Source organism: Gopherus flavomarginatus, chromosome 4 (assembly GCF_025201925.1).
Source record: "Gopherus flavomarginatus isolate rGopFla2 chromosome 4, rGopFla2.mat.asm, whole genome shotgun sequence".
Taxonomy (NCBI): Eukaryota; Metazoa; Chordata; order Testudines; family Testudinidae; genus Gopherus; species Gopherus flavomarginatus.
Genome location: NC_066620.1, coordinates 107337115 through 107357983, shown reverse-complemented (window position 1 = coordinate 107357983; position 20869 = coordinate 107337115). Strand labels below are relative to the sequence as shown.

Genomic DNA, 20869 nt, shown 5'->3' with positions numbered 1-20869 from the left:
ACTGAAAAATATTCAATGTTTTTATTTTTAAACTCATGATTTTCCAGGGTCTGACGCATGACTTTTGATTACTTTAAGGTTGGCAATACTGAAAATGGGGCCAGATCCTCTACCTTTTCTAAGATGCATGGGAATAGGAGTCCAAGGGTAGCCAGAACTCTATGCTTCAGTGATCCTGAGATCATGGAATAGCTAGAACAGCCTGCTATAACATACTGGGGCTGAATTAGATCCTGGCCACCCCTAGGACTGGGGGAGTTTGATTAGGACTCTCCACCTCTCCTCAGGTCCCACACTGAGCAAGGACTTTGCCCAGGGTTCTTTTGGGAGTACAGCAATTTAAGTACAATTTTGAACGTGCTGAACATAGCTGTAATTGTTGTTTTCCATTTCTCTCAGCATAAGGCACAGAAATACAGGATCAAAAGTTTTGGTGAAGATTTGCAAAAATAACTAGTGCTTCAGTGAGTGCTTTAATTTTGAGGTGCTTAATTTCATACCTCCAAGCATTTAAAGTGGCTAAAATGGGACACAGCACCACTCAAATTTAGAGCAGGCACCCCTACTTCTACAAAAGGGCAGCCAGGTCAAACATGCATGGCGCTGCGACCCCACATGCCAGGTTGCAACATTACTGGGGTTAGGAGCCCTCTCAAATGAGGTCCCTGGAACAAATTTGTCCTTCTTTCTCCCTTCCCTCCCGCCCCCATGTGGCAAATGTTCTCCTTTAACTGGGACAGGGAGTCAAAATGAGACATTTTCTGCAAACCCCAAGACTGTTGGGAGGTCTGCAATCTTATTAGGTCCACTCTGTAAATGCTGGGCATATGCTGTCTTAAGATGCCTCAGAATTACACCTATAAATTTCCTAGACACAGAGACAGAACAAATAAATATTAATATCAGCATTTAATGATGACACTGGGAAGAAGCTGGCAAAATAACTGTTAGGAGCAGGGCCTTAGGTATTCTATATCCCCCAAATTTGCTATGGAATCCTCCACTTGCTACAAAATTATGTTGTAGAATCAAAACTTCCATTTAAAAAAAATGTTTCATGCTTTTCTTTGTGAAGAAACTTTCATAACGGGAAATACTGAAGCTTTCTCTTCTGGGTCGAAACAATAGATCATTAGTGACTGAAAATTATTACCAGCTGACAATCAGATGACCTAAATGAAATTAAGTTGGTAATCTCACTCCAGTTCCTAATATACAAGTCTCCACAGTATATTTTTAAAAAGCCAGCCATCCCAATTGGCACATGTTGGCAGGATCAGTAGAGAGGTAAAGGACTGAGTGGGTGTGGAGAGTGAACTATCCTCTCTCTAGTGGTGATTCAGGGAGTTGGCGTGATGACATGAGGAGAAGATTGTATTTATTTTCTGATTAGAAAACTTCAGCCTCCGGAGTAGAAAGTCTGACACTTGTTACCAGCACTAAATTAACTGAAAAGAAAAAAACAGGCATGTTTTTAATTATTTCCAAAGTGTATGTTTGGATAGGATACTCACACATGTCTGGACAATCTTGATCAGACACAGCCTCTTTTCATAAAATTCTTCTTATAAGTGAAGGTCATTACTTGGCCCAACAGTGTAGCTTTGACCTTTATTACATCATTAGTGAGGTCAAAGAGGCTATAACTAATGGATAAAACAAAACATTCCCTCCCAACAAATATTTTAAGTTAGACTAAGAAATGTCTAATTTATATAATAAGGAGGGTCCTTTTTACTATGTGTTTTAGTTTTCACTCAGACTTGGCATCTCTCAGCTCTATCCTGGATAAGTCTCTGTTTTCTGTATATTCCTATTGCATGCCTTGTTTCTCTGATCAGCTCCCTAAGATACCAGCCCTGCAAACATTTTCATGTGTATTTTACTTTGTTCACAAGAACTTTAAACATTTGCTGTACATCCAAATGGAAGCATAGGCAGAGTTTTTTATTTTAGTTTTGGAGTGGAGAAGTTGTGTTATACATTAAATAAAATTGAGAAGTCCAGTTCATAAATAGATAAAGCAGCAATCCTGTCTTTCCAACTAAGGAGCTGTGTTTCCATTTACTTGTCTTAGTGTACTTCTAGACAGTCATCATTACAGGTCCAGAATAAACTTCTAAGGAATTATATTTCTGACAGCTTCACAGATCATAACAGGTTCATAAGAAAATACTCTAAATCTAATGCCTTGCCAGCTAGGTTGCTAAAAAACTGGCAACCAGTTTTTCTAATAAATAGCATAATTGGTCAGGAGACCAAAACAAAATTAGCAGTGACTGAATTCCTCAGGGCTTGGATTTGGTCATAATGTGTGATGACTCCATATAAGAATTATCCTTTTTGGGTAGAAGAGGATTTTTGAGTAGATGTCTGTGAGTTTGAGAGTCATGTACGCATACACCTTTCGTTTTAATAAAGACTTTGTTTTCTCCTTCCCATAATTATACTGTAATCTGAGTTTAGAGTGCCATTTCACTATAAAGCCCTGTTAATTCTCTCATTAAGAAACATCTGAAAATGAAATAAAACTAAAAGTGAAGAATACAGTATCTGGTTAGTGAAAAGATATAGCTTTCTAGTCACTTTGGCCCAGATCCTCAAGGTGTCTGGGAACCTAAATTCCAGTTGGAATTAGGCACTTAAATACCTCTGAGGATGTATGCCTTTGTTCCCAATGTCCCATTCCTGCCTAACGTATTGCTACACTTGCTTCCACTGTACAAATAGAGCTAGAGCAAGTGGTGATCTGGGTGCATTATTTTTTTTTTTAATAAATGTTGGGTCAACAAATATAGCAACCGCTCTGCCTGAGGTGCAGATTTTTACTTCTCTGCCTAAATCAGGCCTGCACAACTCATAAAGCGGCAAGGGCCACATTACTCTAAAGAAAACAGCTGAGGGCCGAAACCCCCCAGTCCTGTGGAAACACACACCCCCAGCACCGCCCAGCCCTGCAGAAACAAACCCTCCTTCCCCAGCACCACCCCACCAAAACAGCTGTGGGCCAAAAAGGAAGGTTGCGGGTGGGGAGGTGATACTTAATTTTAAATCAATCAGGGGCTCCCAGCTGAAGAGGTGGCTGGGAGCTGTCAGGGGCAAATTAAAGGGCCCGAGGCTCCAGCGGCTGGGGGAACCCGGAGCTTTGTGGGGCTGGGGCACGGATTTGAAGGGCCCAGAGCTTCTGCCACTGGGGGGAGCCTGAGCCTTTTAAATCCCAGCCCCAGCCCATCCGCTGGAACTGTGGCCGGGATTCAAAGGGCTCTGGGCTGCCTGCAGCTGCGAGGAGCCCTGAGCCCTTTAAATCTCAGCCGCCGCTGAGATTCAAAGGGCTCTGGGCTGCCCGTGGAGGCGGGGAGCCCCGAGCCCTTTAAATCTCAGCCGTGGCTGGGAATCTCTGCAGGCAGCCCAGAGCCCTTTAAATCCCGGCCACGGCTGAGATTTAAAGGGCTCGGGGCTCCCCCCAGTTGCGGGCAGCCCAGAGCCCTTTGAATCCCGGCCGCGGCTGGGATTTAAAGGGCTCAGGGCTGCCCGCCGCCGCCGGCAGCCCAGAGCCCTTTGAATCCCGGCCGCGGCTGGGATTTAAAGGGCTCAGGGCTGCCCGCCGCCGCCGGCAGCCCAGAGCCCTTTGAATCCCGGCCGCGGCTGGGATTTAAAGGGCTCAGGGCTGCCCGCCGCCGCCGGCAGCCCAGAGCCCTTTGAATCCCGGCCGCGGCTGGGATTTAAAGGGCTCAGGGCTGCCCGCCGCCGCCGGCAGCCCAGAGCCCTTTGAATCCCGGTCGCGGCTGGGATTTAAAGGGGTCTGGGCTCCTCGCGGCTGCGGGCAGCCCAGAGCTCTTTGATTCCCCCCACGGGCCACACAGTGAGCCTCTGCGGGCCGCATGTTGTGCAGGCCTGGCCTAAATCATGTACATAGTTGTTTTTTGTTGTTGTTGGTTTGTTTGGTTTTGGGTTGGTTTTTTTTGTTTTTTTGTTTTTTTTTGTGGGGGGGAGGGTCCTGAAAATGTTGGGGATATAAAAGCAAAACCTGAAAACGTACATACATATACTCTGCAATACCACTATTTCATTCACAGGATTTCAAAGCATTTTACAAGCATTAGTAAATTAAATCTCAACACCTCTGAGAGATAAGTAGGTAAGAGTTATCTGTTCTACAGAAGAGGATACTGAGACAAAAAACAGTGAAGTTACTTGGTCAAGGTACTACAGCAAACCAGTTCCAGAGATGGGAATATAGGCCCAGATTGAACAAGTTCCTTAAGTTTATGCATAACTTTAAATATGTGAGCAGTTCCATCAAAGTCTATGGGATTATTCATGTGGACTAAAGTTACACAGATATTTAAGTACTGTACACTGCTGAATCAGGGCCATAATGCATGAATCCTGACTGCCGCTTCCCACTGTAACTAGTAGGCATCGTGATAACTATCATTTCATCTCAAGTTTGCACTTGGATTTAAGTCGGTATATAAGGAGACTACTGGTAGGTTGTATAGCTTTTTGCCTTCGGTCAGTCCAGCTGTAATATCTGAAAGGTGTAGTTTCATGAACCAAAAGCCTTTTACTTTGGTCACCACTCAAACTAATACAAATACTGTCGGGTTTTGTTTTTTACTGCTTTTATTAGTAAATTTACATTTCAATTACTTGGGGAATTCCTTTCCTCTGACAATAACTTTGAACATGTAAACAGAAAAAACATTGATTCTTGGTTATCTTCTTCTCTATATTTTTACAGAAAACAACTGGCACCCCAAAGTCATCAAAAATTATCAGTGATGGCAAACCCTACTCTTGCCTTTGGCGCACCTAAATGGAAAAGCAAAGGTAGAGAGGTTTCTTTACAAACAATACTTATGTTTTGAGGATGCTAGGTTTCCTGCTAAATAGGCCTATCAATCAACTGTCCTATCGGTGAATATTAAGGTTGCGATATACACTGGTCACTGAAAGATCCCATGCAGTTCAATTAATTTTCATACATGTAAAGACCTGCATATAAATACTACAGCCTACAGAAATGAATGAAGGGTAGGGACTTAATTTAGAGAGAGAGCCTTAAACGTCAATGAAAGGAAAATCTTTCATTCTATTTCTAGTTATTATCTTTTTACTTTCATTAAAAGTTCTTGTTATTTCTGTTTTTGTTTAAAAGAAAAGCTAAGCAACAAGCTAGTGTCATTTATATGTTCCACGGGAAAGAATACAGTGAGATCAAACTTTTTGCATTTAAGAATAATACAGTATAAATACTTCACAAGCCTGTTATGTGTAGTAAAACTGAAACAGCTTTTACCAGATTGCAAATTCTATTTTTAGACAGAATTACTCTAGTGCAAGATGGCAGGAAACATGTCTTTCTCCTTCAGCACTATTTTCCAAATATCCCCATGTTAAACTAAAGTCTAATTTTGCTCTGCCTTGTTTTCACAAGAGGACCCATTCAGTACCATGTGCTCCTTTTCAGCTGCCAATAAACAGAAGCAGCGAATTCCCCAGGGCTTCACGAAGCTAGTTAGGCATAGCCATTCGGTTTTTCAGGAAAACAGGGCATTCATTTCAGAGAGTTCCCGAGGAGCCAATACAACAAAGAGATCAAAGACCCATCTCCTCTCCTTCATTGTTTTCACTAGCCCTGGCCCAGATGAACAGCAACAGGTTTCCTCAAGACAAGGAAAGGGCCCTACAGACCACTTCAGGGTTCATTCAAATTAATCTGCTTCCTACATTCCAGTGACAGTGCAGAATGCTAACCGTGACAAACTCACACATTCAGACAGCATAATATACTGCCCACTAGTTCATCCAAGGTAAGAAAGAAAAACAAGCTCCAAAGGAAGTTACTTACTTCCCTGGTCAGTCAAGCTTCAATAAGTGTCTGACATTTCATAAATAAACTCTCTTTTCTTAATTTCCCAGGTTAAGGATACTAGTCAGAGTTATTTGCTGTCTTGTTAATTTATCATATTAAAATTTCATTATGACTTTGGTTTTCAGTTTACTTCCCAAAGTTTGTTGACACTGTTACTGATGTTCGAGCTGTGGGCATGTTTGTCTGTATTACGTACCTGTGAATCTTTCTGTAGAATCCACCCCTTGCAGCAGATGTGTGTTCTAAGATTTCTAAGAACTTGAGATTTCTTCTTTATTATTATATTTCTAGTCATCACGTTTAGGAGGATAACCTTGAAAATGTGACTGGACTCTGCACAACATGAAACAAGCCCCGAGAGATGTGAACTGTGTCATTCATGTCAATGGAGTGTTGACTCTGGAACCTAAAGGAAACATCTTAAAAAGTCAGCTGAACTATTTTTACTGCTAATCATTTTAGCAGAACCATCCAGCTAATTCACTTAACCCAAAATGCCTCCATCGAAGCCTCAAACCCCAAATTGTCCCCTGACCAGTGGCCAAATCCTCCTGTTTCCCCACTGATAAATGCAGTGCTACCAGTGTTATGATGTCAATACAAACATCAGTATCATATCAAAATCTGAAAATGCGGAAAATGTAAAATACATGTAATTTAATATCAAAATACATGAGGCTACTGCACTGTTTGTCTTATTCATTTTCATATTTAATATTTCAAGAAATCTCTAGTTTTTATTTAAGCTGCTGCAGAACTTTCAGTTCACTGCACCAGAGTGTTGCAGAACTCAGGGGACTGTGCAGCAGAATTTGGATCCAACTTGATGCACTATATACATACTGGTGTAATGAATGACGTTACCCACACTCATTAGCATCACCTTCTGTTTTGTATACCTTTTATTTAAAAAGATATCAATGTACTGTCACTGGGTCCTTCAACTACTCTCTTTCCTATAGCATTCCCTACATGTGGCAAGATTCATCCTGATCTTTGCTGCCAGAAAGCTGCAGAGGCAAGCATCCTACCCTGAAAATGCAGTGTTCCCTGTGAAAATTGTCCTGGTTCTTGATAGTCTCCCTGCAGCCCCTAGGGTGTCAAATAACAGTGATGAAATTGACTCATCTTGTTAATTTCACTCTGCTGCAGTATGTGAAAGACAGGGGCACAAGAAGAGCACTGTAAGTCAGCAGGCTTAGGAAGACAGCAGAGCATTGTTTTACATTCAGTTCTCTCTAAGACAGTCATCTTCACAACCATTTTAATTAAAACTTAGATTCTGCAAACGCTGATGGCTCTCACTCAGGGAAGCTTCCTACTCATCCGGGGGAGTGGATTTTTTCAAGTTCTGTATATACCTATCTAGATTCTTATGTTATGCCCATCACTGTGTCATCTGAGTGTCTCTCAAACTTATTAAAGTTACTACAAGAAGAATGTGTCTCTCTCTTTGCACCCCATTGTTTTAGGGGATGTGCATATGTGCGCGTGCACAGGTATTTCATATGAATTTTGTTGAGTTACATAAGAGAGGCTTGGTGTGAGGTTCATGGTCTTCCTGATCTCTTTTGGAGATAACTCCATAGTGGTGAACCAGCGGCAGAGAAAGCCTTCTCCTGCACATGCAAGTTTCACTGCTGAAGTTGACAGTTCCATTGCCCAGAGGAGAAAGTAAGCTGGTACGGCTTCTTCAGTGGTGATTTAAAGGGCCCAAGGCTCCAGCCATTGCGGGGAGCCCTGGGCCCTTTAAATTACCGCCAGAGCTCCAGCAGCTGGGTTCAGGCAGGGATTTAAAGGTCCTGGAGTTCCGGCCCCTGTGGGGAGCCCTGGGTCCTTTAATGTGCTGCCTGAGCCCCGCTCTGGAGCTCTGGCGGCTATTTAAAGGGTACGGGCCTCCCCGCAGCAGCTGGAGCCCCGGGCCCTTTAAATCGCCTCCGGAGCCCTGCTGCCACTATCCTAGCCCGAGCCCGAGCCCGAGCCCTGTCACCCCAGGCTAGTGGCAGCAGGGCTCCCATGGTGATTTAAAGGGCCCAGAGCTCTGCGGTGGCCGGAGATCTAGGCCCTTTAATTCACCCCTGAGCCCCGGGGCTCCCAGCCGCCTCTGTAGCTGGTAGCTCCAGGGTGGTTTAAAGGCCCTGGGACTCCCAGCCATAGCCAGAGCCCCAGGGCTGTTAAATATTGAAAGATCCCGCCCCTTCCAGTTAAGGCCACGCCCTGCTCAGGACTCCAGCGTACTGGTAAGTCCTTTAAGTTACTTTCACCCCTGCCATTGCCCCAATGGACTGGAGCCCTATGATCATGTACAGTAGCCACACCCTCAGAAAGCTGGGGCCAGTCCCATAATTGACTTAGAAAAAGAGAAAAGGAACCTTGAATTTGACGTGATACTCACTAAGGGCTTGTCTACACTGGCTCTTTACAGTGCTGCAACTTTTTCGCTCAGGGGTTTGAAAAAACACCCCCTGAGCACTGCAAGTTTCAGCACTGTAACATGGCACTGTAGACAGCGCTACAGCGCTGGCAGCTGCTCCCCTCATGAGGGTGGTTTTCTTACAGCACTGGGAGAGCTCTCTCCCAGTGCTGGTGCTGCGACTACACAGCTGCATTTAACATGGCTAGTGAAGACATGGCCTAAGAAGCTAGGAAAGGATGGCCTTGGTGTTAAGCGGGGTGGGCCTAGAACACCGAAGATCCAGGTTCTAGTCCCTGCTCTGTCATAAAAGTCCTGTATGATCTTAAGCAAGCCACTTAGTGTCTGTGTGCCTCAAATCCCCATCTATAAACTGGGGAGAATAGCACTTCCCTACCTCACAGAGGTGTAGGATAACTATCTTAATGACAGAGAGGCATTTAGATATTACAGAGATGAAGGTCATATAAATACACAGAAAAGAGTAGAGAGCTGAAGTAATGTGCATGTGCTGCTGAGAAAGAATCTGTTGTGTTCTGAACCAGCTGAAACTTTCTAAGTTAGCAATTTAAGTCCTAGGTACAACAATTGAGCAATACATGCTGACAAGCTCCCTGCCACATGGCAGATCTGGTTTAGAACTAATGCTTCAAACACGGACCACTATTTGTGCCAGCCTGTCATGGACACAAACAGAAGTCTCTGCTTCCAGGAAAACAATCTTTGGAGCAGAAGCAAAAGCAGCAGCATTATGATGTCAATTACAAATCAGAAAAACAAGATGCTAGGAGTCCAAAACCGGGAGTTTTCCTTGTTACACACCATATTGCCAAGTATATACATACATTATAAACCTTTATGTCTGAAGTTTTCCTATACTTGCTAAAGAGCACTAAATCATCCACCAATGTCTCCAATTATTTGCTGCGTGCATAAAATGTACGCTCTCAAATAACTGTGTTAAAGCAGGTATATCACCTTCAAGATCAGTTGCTATCTGCCAGCTGTTAGCCTATATACATCTATTATCTGATTTCAATTCGCAAGAAAAATCTAAATTTTCCTTTTTTCTTTTTATGGAAATCACTCACCTCTGATACAATACATTTCTGATACTTCCCTCCCTTACAGGTCATATCCCCTTTTTTCCACAGTTCATTTCTTTAGTGACCGTGTTTCACCTAAATATGGAAAGGCAGATAACTAAGCACACACAGACAGACAGACGGTATTTTATTGTTTGCGTGAGATAAATGGATAGAATATAAAAAATAAGTAGAAAATCACAGATGAAGTGGGTCTGCAGGAGAATGTAAAGGAGAGAAGAGTAATTTTGCATACCACTTCAGAAAGGGCTTTGTGGAAGAAAAGTAGATGTTTACTGGAGATGTAGACAGCCCACCACTGGTAGAGTGAGACGGCAGGGTGCGTCACAATAAAAGTAATTTAATACTTGGACAAGTCAAAAAAGTCAGGCTGGAATGGAGTTGTGTAGGGACTTGAAGGCAATGCCAAGAAGCTTGAACTTGATGCAGTGGAGCGATTTAAAGAGAAGGTAGTTTTTAAGTGAGATAAATCTTGGGGTATGCAAAACAAATCAGCCTTCTGAAAGGGGTACAGTAGTCAGGAAAGATTGAGAGCCACTGCTGTATATAGCACAAAACAGAACAGTTTTGCTTTAACCATGTTAACAGACAATTATAATGTAATCACATGCCCCAACACTGACACACTCGTACAGCTCAGTCCTCAGCAGATAATTTTGTGATCTTCAGGAATATATACTGTATATACTCAATCATAAGTCGGTTTATTTATAAGCTGACCCCCCCACAAGATGGATAAGTAAAAATGGAAATCTGTTATGACCCGTTCATAAGCCGACTCTATAATTCAGGGGTCAGCAAATTTTGGCTCCTGGACCATCAGGATAAGCTGCTGGTGGGCAGAGATGGCTTGTTTACCTCGAGCGTCCACAGGCATGGAGGTAAACCTAAGTACACCAAGTGTCCCAGCGCACCAACTGCTTACCCTGACGGGCCGGGACCGCAACTGGTGGGGAAATTTTTTGTGGGGGAAGAAGCTGGGAGTAACCCCTGTGACCACCCCCCACATGACCCCACCCCTAGCCCGGGACCCCTACACTCTCCCCATCCCATCCCTTCCCACCTTATCTGGGGAGGGCCAGGGGAGGATGTCTCTGGTCTGGCTGGAGCTGCTCCAGCAGGCTGGGCAGTGTGGCTGCAGCCTGCTCCGGCAGGCCGGACCAGGCGGCATGTCCACACCATGTTCCAGCAGGCTGGGCCAGGTGGCACAGCCACAGCCTGCTCTGGGAAGCAGGGCTGAGTGGTACGGCTGCAGCCTGCCAGTCCCGGAGCTGCAGCTACTTTGGAGGCCGGGAAGAGAGCCGCGTGGCCAGAAGTGGAGAGATTCTGGCCCTGCCTCTTCCCTTCTGGCTCTGCTGGCTGTGCTGCCTCTCCTTGCTCCCTCTGTTGGGGGGAGGATCTCTCTCTCTCTACACTCATTCCTAAGCTGACCCCCTTCTCTGGTGCGTCCCTTTTTTACTAAAAAAATTCAGCTTATGAATGAGTATATACGGTAAGTACTAGCTTGTTTGTCACCAGGCAACGTTCTTCCCTTTGAATCAAGTAAAGAGACACCATCAACTTGAAATCTAGTCAGCCTAAAAAAATGTGCTTAAAAAAATAGTCTCAGTTGCCATACCTTCCTTGAGCTTCTCTGACAATTATTCATAGATTCTAGGACTGGAAGGGACCTCGAGAGGTCATCAAGTCCAGTTCCCTGCCCTCATGGCAGGACCATGTCTAGACCATCCCTGATAGACATTTATCTAACCTACTCTTAAATATCTCCAGAGATGGAGATTCCACAACCTCCCTAGGCAATTTATTCCAGTGTTTAACAGTTAGGAACTTTTTCCTAATGTCCAACCTAAGCCTCCCTTGCTGCAGTTTAAGTCTATTGCTTCTTGTTCTATCCTTAGAGGCTAAGACGAATAAGTTTTCTCCCACCTCCTTATGACACCCTTTTAGATACCTGAAAATTGCTATCATGTCCCCTCTCAGTCTTCTCTTTTCCAAACTAAACAAACCCAATTCTTTCAGCCTTCCTTCATAGGTTATGTTCTCAAGACCTTTAATCATTCTTGTTGCTCTTCTCTGGACCCTCTCTAATTTCTCCACATATTGTGGTTTTACAATTCTATGTTTCTTCTTGTCTCCCCTCTGTCACTGTGTGAAAGGCAGGTATGCAACAAAGAAAACTGACAATAATGAAACAATTAATACAGAACATGCTGTCAAATGAAGAAAGAAAGAAAGAAAGCAGCTTATTGTAATCTTAGGTTCACTTGCAACAAAGGCGGATAAAACACTTTTAGACAGAAGTGTGATTTTTAAGTTGATGGTGTCTCAATTAATTTGTGCCTGTTCTTCAACTGATTTTCACAACTTTAATCACGGCAAGTAGTACCTTATTCCAAGAGTAGTGTCACTCACTAACAATAGTGTTCCACAGATGTCTCACAAAATATACAAACATAAAAACAGTTCTTCAATTTAAAATGAAACATCAGTCCAGAGCACACCTGATCATTCTAATAAAGCCATGTGGTACTAACATTTATTAGGAGGGAAGTTTACTTACATAGCAGATCCATGGACATGTTTACAGATCAGGTAAAGGAAACCTAAAATAAAGGAAATGGAAAAGTTTAGTTTTCTGTAGGGGAAGTGTTCATGTTTAACCCTGAAAAAGACAATCATATGTAGAGCTGACTACAGAATCATAATATTATAAGCTACAGACACATGGACACATCCTCATGTGTCAATTTTGTTGCAGTTGGAAGAGTCTGACAATGCAATGATCAGCATGGGCAATTTGAAGTGACTCTTAAACAGTTGTTCAGTTCCTTTATAAGTCAGAGGGATCTTATCTGCAGAGGTTTAATAAAGAAAGAATCACATACTTTGGAGAGCAAAAAAAGAGTAAAAATCTTAATTTAGTAGAAAGGATTCTCTCTTTAATTCACAAACGCTCCCAAAAGGTCAACAAAAAGTGTTTCTTTTTAATGAACCCAATGCTATTCAGAATAAACCATCCTTTGTTAATATTTGGCATAAAAAGAGCACGTCCTGATGCCTCAACTTTTATGTCCTTAACTGCCATTTTTATCTCCGAATCTATTGTTTCTGGGTCTGATATTGGAGTCCTTACACTGGCTAAGCCAAAAGAAGTTTTGACTGAGTCAAGGACAGCAGAATCAGGTTCTGTGTTAGCAATTTTGGAAGTCTTCTGGGGACTTCTGTTTTTCTGCTAAACTCTACTCATGTTATTTCATACCCCCACCCACCCTAATTATCTGTTTCATCCACCTGTTGTACCCTAACACCTAGATTGCAAGCACTCTGGGGCACAGGCTGTTTCCTTTGTTATTTGTCAGTTCAGTGCCTAGCACAATGGGTCCTTGATGCTTGGATGGGATGCCTAGAGCTGTGTAATACAAATAATAATAAGACAACACTACACAGCAATGAAACAGCCCCACAGCCAGATCCCCGCGAGCCTGAGTCGGCTGGTATGGGCCAGCCACAGGTGTCTAGTTGCTGTGTAGCCCTACCCTTAAAGGTTTCAGGCAGTGGATGAGGGTACAGAGACACAATTGTTAAAAATCAAGTGTGAAATCCTGCCCCTGCTGAAATCAGTAGGATTATGCCATTTAATTAAATTGATCCAGGATTTCATCCTCACTTTTAAAAATAAATGAGCTGTTAATAAGATGCTTCTAACTGAGACATTTTGGGGTTAGGTATGGGGACTGATGACATTGGTTTGAGACAGAGGAAGTGACAGAGGAAGAGGATGTTTGGAAGGATGAGTGGAAAAAGAGCATGAGCAGGGGGGCAGGAATTAGGCCCAAGAGGAGAGAAAGAAGTGGTAAGTTCAGTAGCTGCAAGGCATGGTGAGGCGGGAAAATCAGTAACATGTCAGTGGTATTAAAACTAGGACAGAAAGGTTGCGGCTGGCAGTCATTACACTGTTGTTGGAAGCCCATGGCTCTGCCTCTTACCCCTGGCTGCCAGGGAACTGATGGTGATGCCAGACAAGGCAGTGTTCTCCTGACATCTTGGGAAAGGGCATTTCTCCCAGGTTGGCTGACAACAGCAGAGATTTCTGACTGAAGCAAGCATCCCCTGCTGACAGCCCTGAAATTATGTGAGGACAAGTCATCGTCTGGGTAAAGAACCCCTCCACATGGCGATTGGTGGTGGGTAAGAAGAGAGGAAATGTGTCTTCCTTTCCCCCATACACATGCACACATCTTCTCTGCAAAAAGGTAGCATTTAATAATTCTACTCACCCTACCATTTCCCCTGTAGGGCAACTACATGAGGGATAATTGCAGACTTAGGGTAGGCAGCAAAGGAAGAGATGAGGAACAGGATCCACTGGCTGGTGCTCAAATTTGCACAAGAACTTCATTTACAGGAGGTCTCCACCCCACCACGCAGGACTGCATCCCCCACAGAACAGGTGACGTCTGCATCCCCTTCTGCCTGCACCCTGCTGAAGAGCCAGTGGGAGCTTATCCACTTCTTACAGACTGTGTAAGCAGGCCATAGACTAGTTTGTATTGTTTCATATAATGGTCAGAATAATCAAAAGTGTATACTAACACACATGCTATGTAGCTAGACTCCAACTCTCTCCTCAGCAACAAAACATATTTGGTTTTGTTCTCTTAAGGGAAGTTGGGACACCATAAACCTTATCTTCCTTCCATATTGTAGGTATTTGTTGATTGTCCTAAGCCATATGATTCTCCATGCTTGTTTTTTCTCTTTTAACTATCACTGACACTTTTGTGTTTGCTTGTCTGTATTTCTTCTTATACAGTTTCTGCTGTCTTTAATTCATAAAAGGGGAAGAATATCATAGTAAAGTAGAAACTGTTTAAGTATTAACAGAGTCCTAATGGGAAGAGACTAATATACAAGACCAAATTTTAACTTTGGAGATACATGCATAGCTTCATTGAAGTTAAAGGAAGCTTCACATGTGTGTCCAAGGTTAGGATTTGGCCCATGTTAAGAATAACACATCAGGATTTTCTATGAGTGAATCTTCCTGAATATGTGTGTGTATTTTGGATCTGTCGTATATAGCGTAGAACAGCAAACACTAAACATGGAATCTTAAGTTACTGGAAGAGGCTATTATATTTGCTATAGGATTTTTCTTCAGTATATGGGACTGCAAAATATTTTTTAAAAAAAGAGATTGCAATTTCCTCTGGTTGATCCTTAGCAGACAGAAAACCTTGTATTCCAATTTCAGAAGGCTGGCTTGTTAACATAGCAGAAGTTTCCTGATGTGGAAATCTTATGTATAAGCAACAAAGCTAAAGAATTTCAAATGTCATGGGAGGAATGTATTTCTTCCATACAGAATCGCACAGATATACAACAAAGGAAAACATGAAATCACTAGGTAGATGGTGTGGGTGGAAAGTAGTGAAGCAGTTCAGGATTCAGTTTCTCTAATGTGCTGTGCATAGTTTTTTATAGTTTTGTGGTATTCTTTTAAAACAAATGACATGGCTTCTGAGGAATACTTTTCTTTAAAACTAATTTTTAAAGGCACCTCTAAAGGTTATTATGGCTTGATTTTCAAATAGTGATGAGCACCCTCATTATTCATTGATCTCAGAGATCAATCAGACTAGGAGACCCCCATTGACTTCAGTGAGCTTAGATCAATGGCCTATGTTTTGCCCAAGCTTACATAGAGTTGCAGAGTTGGAAATAAAACCCAGACATCCCCTGCACTAACTAGTACACATATCCACAAGTTCACAATAATCTCAAAATACTGACAAACATATTCTGCTTCTGAGCAAGCTCTATCGAAAAGTCTTATTTTAGCTAAAAAACACAAAACTCAGTGGCCAAGGTCCTGTCCATTACTGCACTCTTGTCACATACACAAGCTTCCCTGTCCTGAGATGCAGCGTTGGGACTCTCACCATGGTTTTACCACCATTATGCCCTTTGGATTGCTTAATGGTATTCTGCCCTGACCAGCAATGTCTCCATGGCAATAGATGTACCAAGCAAGGTCCTTGCTCATCCTTACTGCATTAAGGAAGGCAGAAGCTCTACAGAATAAATTTTAAAAAGTTCCATTAAAATCCAATTAAATTGCAAGTACATCTGAGAGAACCTCAATATAAAGTTATAATCTAGCAGCCAGCAAGCCAAAGGGAAAAAAGGAAGTGTACAAATCTGACTGACAAAACAAATAACTATCAGTTTGATTTCCCTCCAACTTTTAAGCTTCTATGATAAAAACACCAGCTGCTTAAATTCATAAGATATTAAAAGAAGCACGGACTTGTGGTTAAAAACTAGGACTCAGGATATCTGGGTCCAATTCCCACTTTTGCCCCAGACCATAGGCAGGCTCTCTGTGCCTCAGTTCCCCACTTGTAAAAGGGTAATAACAACACTTCATTTCTCCCACCCTTTGTCAGTCTTGTTTATTTAATCTGTAAATTCATTGGGGCAGCAGCTGTGTCTATTTATGTATGTGTGTACAGCACCTAGCACAGTGGGGCCCTGATCTTGGATGAAGCCTCTAGCTGCTACTGTAATATGTAATAGCAATAGTTTTTTTTAAGTTGATAATATACTGGGCAACGAATAATAGGATACAGCAGGAGGCGAGTCTCTGTAATAATCATAAGACCATTTTAAATTTTGTATTTGGACAGTAAAAACAGAACTTCATGAAATTGCTGTTAAGTATAGCATACAAAGACAATTAGGGTGTGGTTATATGCAGTTGGGAGCATGGCTCCCAGCAGCTGACAGACACATTCTAGCTCAGCTTGAGTTAGCATGCTAAAAATAGCAGTATGGCCACAGCAATGCGGACAGTAGCTACCTGAGTACATACCCAAGCCAGCACCCGTGCTGCTGCAGCCACACTGCTATTTTTAGCATGCTAGCTTGAGCAGAGCTAGCATCTGTCTATCTGAACTGGGAAACATGCTCCCAACCCATAGGGACTGATCCCACATGCTTTACTCAGACAAAACTGCAGTAACATAGAATCATAGAATATCAGGGTTGGAAGGGACCTCAGGAGATCATCTAGTCCAACCCCCTGCTCAAAGCAGGACCAATTCCCAGCTAAATCATCCCAGCCAGGGCTACATCAAGCCTGACCTTAAAAATCTTTAAGGAAGGAGATTCCACCACTTCCCTAGGTAACCCATTCCACTGTTTCACCACCCTCCTAGTGAAAAAGTTTTTCCTAATATCCAACCTAAACCTCCCCCACTGCAACTTGAGACCATTACTCCTTGTTCTGTCATCAGGTACCACTGAGAACAGTCTAGATCCATCCTCTTTGGAACCCCCTTTCAGGTAGTTGAAAGCAGCTATCAAATCCCTCCCTCATTCTTCTCTTCTGCAGACTAAACAATCCCAGTCACCTCAGCCTCTCCTCAAAAGTCATGTGCTCCAGCCCCCTAATCATTTTTGCTGCCCTCCGCTGGACTCTTTCCAATTTTTCCACACCCTTCTTGTAGTGTGGGGCCCAAAACGACACAGTACTCCAGAGGAGGCCTCACCAATGCCAGATAGAGGGGAATGACGACGTCCCTCGATCTGCTGGCGATGCTCCTGCTTATACAGCCCAAATACAGTCCCAGGGTTTGATCCTGCAAGGAACTGAACTCTCTGATCCTGATCTAGCAAAGCGTTTATGCACATTATTAATTTAACCAGTAACCTGTGATCATTTACTTCAGTGGAATTACTTTGTGTTTAAAGATAAGCATGTGCTGGATCAGGGCTAGGATGTTCATGACCAAGTCCCACAGAGAAGGTATTATAATGCAGATAGTTGTTATAGGAATCAATGAAACTAAAACTAAAAATTCATAAAAGTGTGAGTTTTTAAATGACAAGTGACCTAGAATACTTGAAGAAGAGTTCTGTGTAGCTCAAAAGCTTGTCCCTCCCCAACAGAAGTTGGTCCAATAAAAGATATCCCCTCACCCACCTTGTCTCTCTAAAAGACCAAGACACATTTCTAAAATAATATATATTCCAAAGCAGACGGTAAGGAAATCTCCATTTCAGTGTGCCTGCATAAACAATATTGGATCACCAGTTCAAATTCTGGATTTAGCTAGAAGAAAGCAAATGAGAAACCCATTCACATGAAATCATGTGAAAAAGAATTTTCTCAGGTTACGTCCTTCCTCAGCATATCAACTAAACTATTTTCAGTGGTTTGGATTTGAAGCTGAATATGCATTTTAGGATACCAGGAGGGACACTCATCACAACTTTACTCAACTTATTTGACAACACAGGGGAAAAAAAGAGGGGGTGGGGGTTGTTTTGTCTCTCTGAAGCATTGTGCTCCCTTGCAACAAACTATCAGAAAAGGCCAACAAGCCTTCTGGAGCTAAACAGCGGTTTTACAAAAGACTTGGCTCTAACACTGTCTTTTTTCATTTTCCTACACAGCTCACTATGAAGAAATCAAACACTACAGGCTGCCAAGTTTCCAAACATGAGGATTCAAGCTATAGTAAAGAAGAGAGAGATATGCCTGCATCCTACCACATAGACCAGGGGTCGGCAACCTTTCAGAAGTGGTGTGCCGAGTCTTCATTTATTCACTCTAATTTAAGGTTGTGTGTGCCAATAATACATTTTAACATTTTCAGAAGGTCTCTTTCTATAAGTCTATAATATATAACTAAACTATTGTTGTCTGTAAAGTAAATAAGGTTTTTTAAATGTTTAAGAATCTTCATTTAAAATTAAATTAAAATGCAGAGCCCCCTGGACGGTGGCCAGGACCCAGGCAGTGTGAGTGCCAGTGAAAAATCAGCTCGCGTGCCGCCTTTGGCACGCGTGCCATAGGTTGCCTACCCCTGACATAGACCAGTCATGCCTTGAAACTCCCCCTCCGCCTCCCCCCCCAAAAAAAGGGCTGGGGTGGGGATCTGGTCATATGTAACAACCATTTCTGTAGCAGAAATAAATCATAAAAATAGATTTGACTTATGTAAACCAACATGTTAATTTCACATCTTACTTAAATTATTTTAGAATCCCTCAGTTTCATATACTCGCTACTGATATTGCAAATACCTAGCACAGCGCCCATAAATGCATTTCCTGCCCTGTTTTACGTACTTGTTTTGTCATTGTTAAGTATGAAAAAGTGAAGTCTAAACTTAGTGAGCTATGCCGTAAGATTTTGTTAAAAATACAATAGTTTGTCATTTTTAAACCTACACACATCTTTTTACTGATTTAGGCTCCAGTTCTGCAAAGGGACTATTCACTTCCTATGGAAGTTTTGCCCGAATAAGGACTGCAGGATCGGAGTCTTGATATCTTCACAGGTTATTTGCATATATTTTTTCGGATCTGTCATACACTGTTAAAGGTGACCTGTAGGGGTTGAGGAGAAGGTTGTGTCTCTTTGGCCTGTTACAAGACTGTTACATAAAAGAGAGGTCTGTATATAGCAGGGGTAGGAAAACTTTTTGGCCAAGGGCCACATCTGGGTATGGAATTTGTATGGCGGGCTATGAATGCTCACCAAATTGGGGTTGGGGTGCAGGAGGGGGTGAGGGCTCTGGCTGGGGGTCCATGCTCTGGGGTGGGGCCAGGAAGGAGCTCAGAGTGTGGGAGAGGGTTCCAGGCTAGGACAGAGTGTTGGAGTGTCAGGGAAGAGGGCTCCAGCTGGAGATGCAGGCTCTGGGATGTCATAAACAGATAGTTAAGGGTTAATGTCTCTTTTACCTGTAAAGGGTTACAAGCAGTGAACCTGGACCACCTGACCAGAGGACCAATCAGAAGACAAGATACTTTCAAATCTCGGTGGAGGGAAGTCTTTTTTTTTGTGTTGTTTGTTTGTCTGTTGTTCTCTCTGGGTTCTGAGAGCGACCAGACATACCTACAGGCTCTCTAATTTTCTGTTTAAATAGTAAGTACCAGTAGAAAGGCGGTTTAGTCTTTTTGATTGTTTTCTTTATTTGCAAATGTGTATTTTGCTGGAAGGATTTTAATTTGTATTTGTGCTGGGGGGAAGGCCTCTCTCTAGTGTCTATAAGCTGAAAGACCCTGTAACCTTTACCATCTTAATTACAGAGACAACTTTACTTTTTTTCTTTCTTTTATTAAAAACTTTTCTTTTTTTAAGACCTGATTGATTTTTTCGCCTTGTTGAGGCTCAAGGGAATTGAGTCGGTACTCACCAGGAAATTGTTGGGGGACAGGGACAGAGAAGGGAGGGGGGAAGGTGGAATCCCTCTGTTTTAGATTCACGGAGCTTGAATCTGTATTACCTCCTGGGGAGGGGGAAAGAGGAGGGGGCAAGGTGCACTCCTATCTGTTTTAAGATTCAAGGAGTTTGAATCACAGTGATCTTCCAGGGTAACCCAGGGAGGGAAAGCCTGGGAGAGGCAATTGTGGGGGAAAGGGTTTACTTTCCTGGCGTAAGATCCAAGGGGTCTGGGTCTTGGGGTCCTCTGGGAAGGTTTTGTGGGGGACCAGAGTGTACCAGGCACTGCAAGTCCTGGTTGGTGGCAGCACTACAAGATCTAAGCTGGTAATTAAGCTTAGGGGGATTCATGCTGGTACCCCATCTTTTGGACGCTAAGGTTCAGAGTGGGGGTTATACCATGACATGGGGTGCGTCTGGGGATGAGGGGTTTAGGGTGCAGGAGGGTGCTCTGGGCTAGGATTGAGGGGTTTGGAAGGCAAAAGGGGGATCAGGGATGGGGCCAGGGCATGGGAGGGGCTCAGGGGTGCAAGCTCTGGGTGGCACTTACCTCAAGCAGCTCCTGAAAACAACGGCATGTCTCCCCTCCGACTCCTATGCAGAGGTGCAGCCAGGTGGCTCTGTGCACTGCCCCGTTCACGGGCGCCACCTCTGCAGCTCCCATTGGCCACAGTTCCCAGCCAATGGGAACTGCAGGGGCAGCACTTCAGGCGGGGGCAGCATGCGGAATCCTCTGGCTTCCCCTACGTATAGAAGCCAGAGAGAGGACATGCCGCTGCTTCCGGGAGCCTTGCGAAGCCGAGGCACGTATGCATGGAGCGGCCCCCAACCCCACTGCCTGGCTGGAGCACAGGAGCAGGTCAAGCCCCTAACCCTGTTCCCCAGTGGGAGCTCGCGGACCGGATTAAATCAGCTGGTGGGCCGGATGTGGCCTGCGGGCCATAGTTTGCCCACCTCAGTATATAGGTAGACAGTGATAGATAAAATGCCACTAGATGGCACTCAAGAATATGCAGCATTGTTTCTTAAATTTTGTAGGATCAATAAAACTTCTGGTTGTCTGCAGCAACTAGCTTTCTTTTTGCAGCTCTTTACATCAGCTTGTAGCAGGCCCCAGATGTAGACAAGCACCCAAGCGGCATGAATGAAAAGTTATATTCTGCCACAGGAAACACATAGATAACGCCACCTTCTAATGCTTCTTAATCATAGAATCATAAGACTGGAAGGGACCTCGA

The 20869-nt window shown here is 43.3% G+C and overlaps 1 protein-coding gene across 1 annotated transcript in view; it reads right to left on the bottom strand.

The window, feature by feature from the left end:
- PLAGL1 (PLAG1 like zinc finger 1) overlaps positions 1-20869 on the bottom strand; it is an 81243-nt gene that overhangs the window by 42052 nt on the left and 18322 nt on the right. Inside the window, exon 2 of the mRNA XM_050949571.1 lies at positions 11958-12000. Coding sequence (XP_050805528.1) covers positions 11958-11976 — 19 coding nt within the window. The 5' untranslated portion in view covers positions 11977-12000. The remainder of the gene's footprint in view (positions 1-11957; positions 12001-20869) is intronic.